Consider the following 8,354-nt stretch of genomic DNA (forward strand, 5'->3'; position numbering starts at 1 on the left):
ACAGATTGTTTTATCTCTCTGGCAGAACAGTAAAGCATATTTTTATTTCTGATCTGTAGGAGCTGACGTCCTCTCTAAGAGACCCAGCAGACCCCGTCCAGTGAAACGGAAGAAAGGCTGGCCCAAAGGAGTGAAACGCGGCCCTCCCAAATGGCGGCTTAAGAACGAACGAAAGATGGGCTTCAAGCTCAACCTCTACACACCCCCTGAAACCCCAATGGAGGCAGAGCAGCACCATATTCACACTGAAGAAGCGAAAGAGGAACCAGACCAGGATATTGTCAGCGCGGACGAGGGCAGCAAAGCAGGCAGAGGCCCAGCAAGTCCAGATATAACACAAGAGAGGCTTCTCTCTGAGCCCCCGAGTCCTGTTGACCACGGCTCACAGAAGTCAAGCTCCCCTGAAGGATCGCCTGTGGCTTCTCCGGTGTGCTCGCCTGCTGCCTCACCGGGCGCCATGTCTCCCAGGCCTGAGGACAGAGGGGATTCCCCAGAACCACCTGAAGACGAACAGCAAGAGAGTGAACACGGACAGGACTCCCCAGCCAAAGATGTGGAACACAGTGCAGCGGGTGTTGAATCACTAGAGAATGAAAATGCAGAGGAGGAGGAGGAGGAGCAGCAGAGAACTCAAGTAGAGGATCAGGATGCAGATGATGAAGATGATAGTCACAGCAAGACAGCCGAACCTGAGAGCAGCAAGGAGGAGTTGGAAGAGAGCTCGAAAGAAGTACCCGAATGCACCCCACCTTTTTTAGATCCAAAAGAAGACAATGACTCCGAGTTGAGTCAGCAGGTTTCTACAGTGCCGTGTAGTGAAGAGGAACCAGCTACCGCTGCAGAAAGCATTCAGGAGGCAGTGACAGAAACGACAGTAGCAACACCACCACCGGAAGCAGTAGCAGTCGCTTCAGTAGCAGCTGTAGACTCTGATAATCCTGTAGACTCTGAGTCAGAGGAAGAGAGCACGTCCAGTCCTTGTCCGGATCACCCACCTCCTCAGCCTGCCGAGAGGCCACCGCTCAGTCCCGTGCTGAGGGAGGATCCCCCAATCTGCACAGAGATTGACTCAGAGACAGCCCAAGCTGTTCAGTCACTGACGCAGGAGACTGAGAGGGAGAATGTTTTCCAGGACTGTGTGGAGAGCCAGGAACCCTGCAGGACCCTGCAGACCTATGCCCACGTGGCCCAGAGCCCCCAGCTCACCTCGCTGGATGACTGCCCCCAGTCAGACCACAGCAGTCCCCTTTCCTCTGCGCAGTCCCATCCCAGCCAGTCAGTACGCTCCGTTAACAGCCCGGCGGTCTCCATCCTGGAGAGCGGCTACACTCAGATCAGCCCTGACCACAGTGCCATCTCAGTGCCCTCGCTCCACAACATGGAGACCAGCCCCATGATGGATGTGCCGTCGGTGTCGGATCACTCGCAGCAGGTGGTGGACAGTGGCTTCAGCGATCTGGGCAGCATCGAGAGCACCACCGAGAACTACGAGAACCCCAGCAGCTACGACTCCACCATGGGGGGCAGCATCTGTGGGGCAGGCCCCTCCCAGAACAGCTGCTCCTACGGCAGCATCCCCCCCAGCGGCCTGGCCCAGAGCAGCTGTGCCGTGAGCCAGCAAATGGCTGCCGTCAACCCCGGCAGCTGCGGGATGATTCAGCAGAACAGCCTGAGCTCGCCGCCGCACTGCAACGTCAAATCGCCACAGGGCTGCGTAGTGGTAGAGAGGCCTCCCAGCAACAGCCAGCATAGCCAGCACAGTCAACACAGCCAGCGCAGCCAACACAGTCAACACAACTCCCACAGCAGGCACGGCCCACACAATCAGCACAGCCAACACAATCAGCATGGTCCACACAATCAGCTAAGCCAGCACAGTCAACACAATCCCCACAACCAGCATAGTCACCACCACAATCACCACCTGCAGCACAATCAGCTCAGCCAGCACAATCAGCACGCTCAGCATAGCCTTCACAATCAACACAGTCAGCACAGCCAGCAGCAGCCCATGGCACAATGTGCCATACCCACCAACTTTACCACCACCATGCAGCTGGCAGACATTCCTGAATCTGGCAACCCAAATTTCGCCCTCTATGAGAGGATCAACCACCAGGGGGAGTACGGCAGTGGGCACTACTCTCAGTCGTCTGGCCTCAGTCTGGCCAAACTGCAGCAGTTCACCAACACGTTCATAGACCACCCTCACTCGCTGCCTTTCAACCACTCGGCCTCACACCCCATCACATCTTATGCAAACACCCCCTCGCTGTCATCTCAGCACTCCAGCCTGGTCTCCTTGTCCCAGACCCCGCATCGAGTCTCCAACCCACAGGTGCAGGCCACCATGACCCCGCCCCCGAATCTCAGCTCCCCACCACCCATGATGCTGCAGCGCAACATGGGCATCCCGCCATCGCAGCGGATCCAGCCCCAAATGGCCTCCAAGAGTCACATCTCTGCACGCTCCAAATCCGCCCCGCTGTCACACCACCAGCAGCAGATGTATGCCCGGCCGCCGCAGACTGTGGCCATGCAGGCGCCATCCAGGACGCTGGCCGCCATGCCGCGCATGAACATGAGCGTGAACATCATGCCGGCACCAGCCTACAATGTCAACTCCATGAACATGCCCTCCCTCAACGCCATGAATGGCTACAGCATGAGCCAGCCCATGATGAACAGCGGCTACCATGGCAACCATGCCTATATGAACCAGTCACCCCAGTACTCTATGCAGATGGGCATGATGGGAACACAGCCATACCCCCAGCAGCCCATGCAGGCTCCACCACATGGCAACATGGTGTACACTCCAGCTGGTCACCATGGTTACATGAACACAGGCATGTCCAAGCAGTCCCTGAAAGGGCCTTTCATCAGGCGGTAACTCTCCGCAGGACTGAGCTGGTCCTTCTCACGTGCATTTTGCTGTTTAAAGATGCACTGATCTGGCCTTTTTTCCCTTTTCTTTTTTTGGTGTCTTTTTCTTATTGTTTATTACTTAAAAACCAGCAGCAGCACTTGGAAAGAATGCAAAAATTTTCATCAATGAGTAAACTTTGAAGCTAATGTTAAAAAGTATTTTTGTTTCTCCAGATGGGAAGCCTTACATCATTATGATGAAAATCTATTTAATTAGTGTTAGTGTCTCTGATGTGTCTTTAGAGCAGGCGGGTTCAGAGCTCAGCGGTAGAGATTTCATCAGTGGTCTTGCAGTCGTGTAGCAGCCTCAAATGAAGCCATTTAATGTGCCTGCTACAAGTGGAGTTAGTGGCTGTTTGAACCTGTTCAGTGTACCTGTCTAACAGTGCTGACAATTAGTTTGTACTATACTCATGCCTTTGTATATTTAAATTATTGTACTTATTTTGTAAAGTGACAACTAGCATGCTTCAGTCTCTGTTAGTGACAGTGCATTGAGTAGTACTGTACAAGTGTTGTGCTTAATAGCAAGCCATTTTAAAGATATCTGGCCTTTATTAGGTTTCCCTGCACAGGGAGAAAGATGAAACTATATTTTGTTAATTCTAATAATGTAAAAAAAAATGTAAACTTAGTCCTGTTTTCTGTTCGGTTTGAGAGGTTTTATTGCTATGTATGTATAATTCTGAAGTCTTTTTGTAACAGATCTCCTTGAGGCAGCTTTCTGTTTAATAAAGCAGACTGATTTCTGTCAAAATAACAAAGCATATCTCAGTGTTTGTACCCTGAAAATTCTAAAACATTTCAAAATGTCCAGAAGTGTGGCAGAATTTAAAAAGAACTAAATGATTATAACGATGAATAACAATAAAGAATATATAAATTTAGTCCAAAGTTGATATTTTACATAATGCCTTTAAAGCTACGTTTTCATTCCATCTGTAGATTTGTTTTCTATCTTTATAAAATGTTGGATTTATATTTTACCGAAGTGTAGAAGAATAGAGCCTGTGAATAGACCAAACTAAGCTAATGGATTGCATGTAAAACGCAACTTGTACTTGTGTTTTTGTTTATATTGCTCTTTTGTAGCCTTTGTACCTGTACAGAGTTGCTGGTAAGAACAGGGGGGAAATACCTGGCTATGTGCACAAAAATCGGACAGAATGACATTCTTGTATTTATGACTTTTCTCCTTTTGTCAGTCACTTAAAATGCTGTACATTTTAGCATAAGAATAAATTATGATTGACCATGTACTTGATTGTTCTCCTTTAATTTGAAAAGTTTCCTAGCCTGAGGCGTGACACAGAATGAGAATGCAGTGATAGATTTTGAATTCGTGGTGATTCAGGCAGCTTTTTTTTTCTGCGGGACAGATTTTAAAATAAAAATACGTTGTTTTTTTTTGAAAAAGGGGGCGACTTGGACTTGAGATTGAGACTTGATTTACTTGAAAAAAAAAAACATGGTTAATACAACTTAAAAAGGAAAATGTTCAAATGCTGTGACTGGCAGACTTGAACCTGGATTCTTTAAGATTACATAGGGTTGACTTGGACTTTTCTTCAATGACTTAATACTTGACTTTTCATAAATTACTTGAGACTCCAAGTGGATTTGTCCCAAATTACTTTTGACCTGACAAGGATATGTTTCAAATGACTTGAAACTTGACTTATTATAAATTACTTAAAACTCGACTTGGACTTATCTCAAATTACTTGAGACTTTAATTGGACTTGTTTTGATTGACTTAAGACTTGCTGTTATAGACCTGGCACTTGACTAGGACTTGTATCGAATGACTTGGGGTTGGAGTTGGATTTGTCACAAATTACTTGAGACTCCAGTTGGACTTGACTCAAATGACTTTTGACCTGACATTGATTTTTTTCAAATGACTTAAATCTTGACTTTTCATAAATTACTTGAGACTCGACTTGTCTTGAATTAAATTGGACTTGTCTTAAATGACTCGATGCTTGCTGTGATAGACCTTGCACTTGACAAGGACTTGTATTGAATTACTATGGTTGGACTTGGACTTGTCACAAATTACTTGAGACTTCACTTTGACTTGTCTCAAGTGACTTGAATCTTTTCATAAATTGCTTGAGACCTGACTTGGACTTGTCTTGAATTACTTGAGGACTGAATTTGACACGTTTTGAACAACTGGAGGGTTGTTGTGATAGATCTGGCACTTGACTAGGATTTGGGATTAGTTGGGATTTAACTTGGACATGGCTTAAATTCCTTTCAGTTGTTTCAAATTACTTGAAACTTGGCTTAAGATTTGCTCTTATATACTTGAGGCTTGACTTTGACTTGTCCTGAATGACTTGGGATTTAACTTGAACTTGTCTCAAATAATTTGTTACTTAAGTTGGACTTGTCTCAAATTACTTATGACTTGGCTAGAGATTTGCTCTGATGTACTTAAGTTTTGACGACTTGTCCTGAGCGACTTGTGATTTAACTTGAACTTGTCCCAAATTACTTTTTACTTAGACTTGTGTCAAATTACTTCAGACTTGACTTGAGATTAGCTTGACATACTTGAGAATTAGACTTGTCCTGAATAACTTTTCATGTGATTTTTATTAGTCCGACACAACTTCAAACTTGACTAGAACTTGTCTCAAATCTCTTGAAACCCAACTTGGACTCGTCTCCATAGACTCGAGGTTCAACTAGTCCTTGGAGTGCTAACATCAGCTGTCCTCTGTCGAGTCTTCCCCTCTCCCCAGGAGCTGCATGTCCAGCTCTCTCAGCTGTTTCAGGAAGCCCCAGTTGGGGATGATCCTCCTGCGTTTCTTCACGTGCTCGATGGCGTCGACAACCGTCATGTGCTCACAGATCATGAGGTAGGCGAGGAAAAGCGTGGCGGACCGACTTCTCCCCATCACACAGTGCACCAGCAGTTTATCTGTACATACATGAATCATACAGTCAGGTAATAGCAGTGCACATTGCTTCTTATTTTTGTCAATTTAAAGGGTCAGTTCACCCAAATCACTTGTTTCATTTCTCTACTTGTAGTGTGAACCACGCAGAAAGTTTCAGTTTAGAAATATCCATCAGTGAGATTTCTGCCATATCTGCATGGACAATCCACAACGGTCCCTCTGAACAGTCCCTTTGAAACTATTGACAGCAGTCCGAGCACAATTCATAGAAACCAGCATTCAGAAACCTGAAATCTTGCAATTTGATTATTTAGACTTGTGACGTGACTCGGACTTGATGAGATTTACACTGACAGAGACACAGACTTACACAGACTTGATACTTAACTTGGATTTGTTTCAGATTACATAGGGTTGACTTGGACCTGTCCTCAATGACTTGAAATGTGACTTGAGTTTTCGTAGATTACTTAAGACTCGACTTGGACTTGTCTCAGATTACATTAGACCTAAACTGGATTTACACTAGATTTAAAACTTAAATCTATTACTTGATATTTGACTTGGTATTGTCCCAAATTACTTTTGACCTGACTTGGATTTGTCTCACAAGACTTTTCATAAATTACTTGAGACTCAACCTGGACTTGTCTTAAATTACTTGAGACAAAAATTGGACTTGTGTAGATTACTTGGGATTTGACCTGGACTTGTCTCTTTCAAATTACTTTAAACTTGACTTGAGGCTTGAGTTTTCATACATTACTTTAGACTCGACTTGGACTTATCTAAAATTACATTAGACCTAAATTGGACTTGTATAGATTACTTAGGATTTGACTTGGACTTGGCACAAATTGTTTCGAGACTCCACCTGGACTTGTCCCAAATTACTTTTGACCTGACGTGGATTTGTTTCAAATGACTTTAAACTTGACTTGAGACTTGACTTTTCATAAATTACCTTAGACACAACTTGGACTTGTCCTGAATTACTTGGACCTAAATTGTACTTGTCTCCTTGCACACATGCTCACTCACTATCTCTAGGTGCCATTGTCGGAGTCTGTCAATTGAGTCATCAGCTGATTCACAATCAGCCAATAGCACGGCGGCACACCTTCTCTGTCAGCCTATCAGCTCCTCATTTTGGTTCTTTCTCTGCTGTAGTTCTTTCTTGCTGCAGTCATGCATGCCCTCCACCTCCCCATCACCACCTAGTCTTTACAGGTTCATCAGCCTCATCTGCCTCAGCAGCCTCAGAGTCATCAGCCACCACCAGTGTCTGGACTCCATGGGGGAATTTGTTCTGCTGCTGCTCAGATGTCCCTCGATCACAAAATAAGACTTCTGTTCAATCTTAATCCGTGAAATCATCTGCTAATCTGTACACATAGGCTATTCTGTATGAAATATTATCTTTTCTTCATTCTTCTGTGTCTCCTGATTGAGCTAATCTCTGGGATGTGGCTGAAATGACCCTTTAACTTTTACTCAATGTGTCGTCTTACTCAGAGGATTGCTCAGCGTTTTTTCTATGAACCGGGAAGCAGAGAAGAAATACTGGCTGAGGTCAAATGTTGTGACATCTTCTGCTACCACTCCGTAGTAGATGATGTCCATGTCTCTGTAGTAACCAGCTCCAGTGTCCACGCTGTTCCATGTCCCCTCTGCTGCATTCAAGATGTGGGTAATCCCCAAACTCCTCAGTTTATACTTGTCCCTCGCAGTGTCCCTGCAAGGAGTCGGCGTGAATATTATTTTAATCCTCTGTTATTTTATTCAGTTTATTACTTTAACACATTTTTACTCACTCGTCCCCGATGTAGACATTAGGCCAGACCTCGTTGACATGAGTGTAAGCCACACTCCCACGGTTTAGGATTTTCTCCAGCTCATAGCCCCCAGGTGTGACATATTCATCCACTGGACTGGATTCCTCCGCTGCCTTTCTAACATTTATCTTGGTGCCACTCTTTGACTTGTGAGAAGCCATTTTCTCACTGTGGCTTCCTTTCACACATGATTTATTAGCTTAAGGGGGGAAAAGAAATACCACACTTGCTTTTTTTTTCTCCCTTCCACTTTTCTCCCTCTGCAATCGTGACAAAATACAGTTTTGTTTTTCACATGCATCTCCACAGTGCCACTCACCAAGAGACTGAGGTCCTCCGTTTTCCTGCTTGGAAATTTTGTTTTCATCATTCTGGCAGCTTGTTGTGAAGCAGTCCTTAAAGGCAGAACATGGTAAGGTTTAATTCTGGCAGGCTCAAGCGAGGGCACAGATTGTATAACCGCTCTGTGACGGGCATCAAATGCTGAGGATATTTTTAGGGCTGTGATGTGGCGGGCCCTGACCTTAGCTGCCACGTTCCCTGCCTGTGGGGAAAACTTCCACCCAGCCAGTCGCAGCCATCCACTTCTAAACACACAACTTTAATCTCTCACTGCTGGCAGGAAGCTGTGCTAACCCAAACTTTGCACTTGCCAAAGGATACCCAAATTCACTGGAGT

The 8,354-nt window shown here is 45.4% G+C and overlaps 2 protein-coding genes across 5 annotated transcripts in view; one reads left to right on the plus strand and one right to left on the minus strand.

Annotated features, from left to right (window-relative positions):
• kat6b (K(lysine) acetyltransferase 6B) overlaps nucleotides 1-4,187 on the plus strand; it is a 28,716-nt gene extending 24,529 nt beyond the window's left edge. For all 4 annotated transcript variants that reach the window (XM_033611713.2, XM_033611716.2, XM_033611714.2 and 1 more), the window contains exon 17: nucleotides 60-4,187. In XM_033611713.2, the coding sequence (XP_033467604.2) occupies nucleotides 60-2,893 (2,834 nt within the window). In that variant the 3' untranslated portion in view covers nucleotides 2,894-4,187. The remainder of the gene's footprint in view (nucleotides 1-59) is intronic.
• A 1,328-nt stretch (nucleotides 4,188-5,515) lies between these two features.
• Nucleotides 5,516-8,133, minus strand: dusp29 (dual specificity phosphatase 29). The gene is made up of 4 exons (XM_033611717.2): nucleotides 7,995-8,133; nucleotides 7,655-7,874; nucleotides 7,352-7,575; nucleotides 5,516-5,860 (listed from the first exon to the last, which is right to left on the minus strand). The coding sequence occupies exons 2-4, from the start codon at nucleotides 7,834-7,836 to the stop codon at nucleotides 5,646-5,648; spliced, it is 621 nt and encodes a 206-aa protein (XP_033467608.1). The 5' UTR covers nucleotides 7,837-7,874; nucleotides 7,995-8,133; the 3' UTR covers nucleotides 5,516-5,645.
• Nucleotides 8,134-8,354: the final 221 nt, after the last annotated feature.

The sequence above is a fragment of the Epinephelus lanceolatus genome, chromosome 21 (genome assembly GCF_041903045.1).
Source record: "Epinephelus lanceolatus isolate andai-2023 chromosome 21, ASM4190304v1, whole genome shotgun sequence".
In the NCBI taxonomy this organism is placed as follows: Eukaryota; Metazoa; Chordata; class Actinopteri; order Perciformes; family Serranidae; genus Epinephelus; species Epinephelus lanceolatus.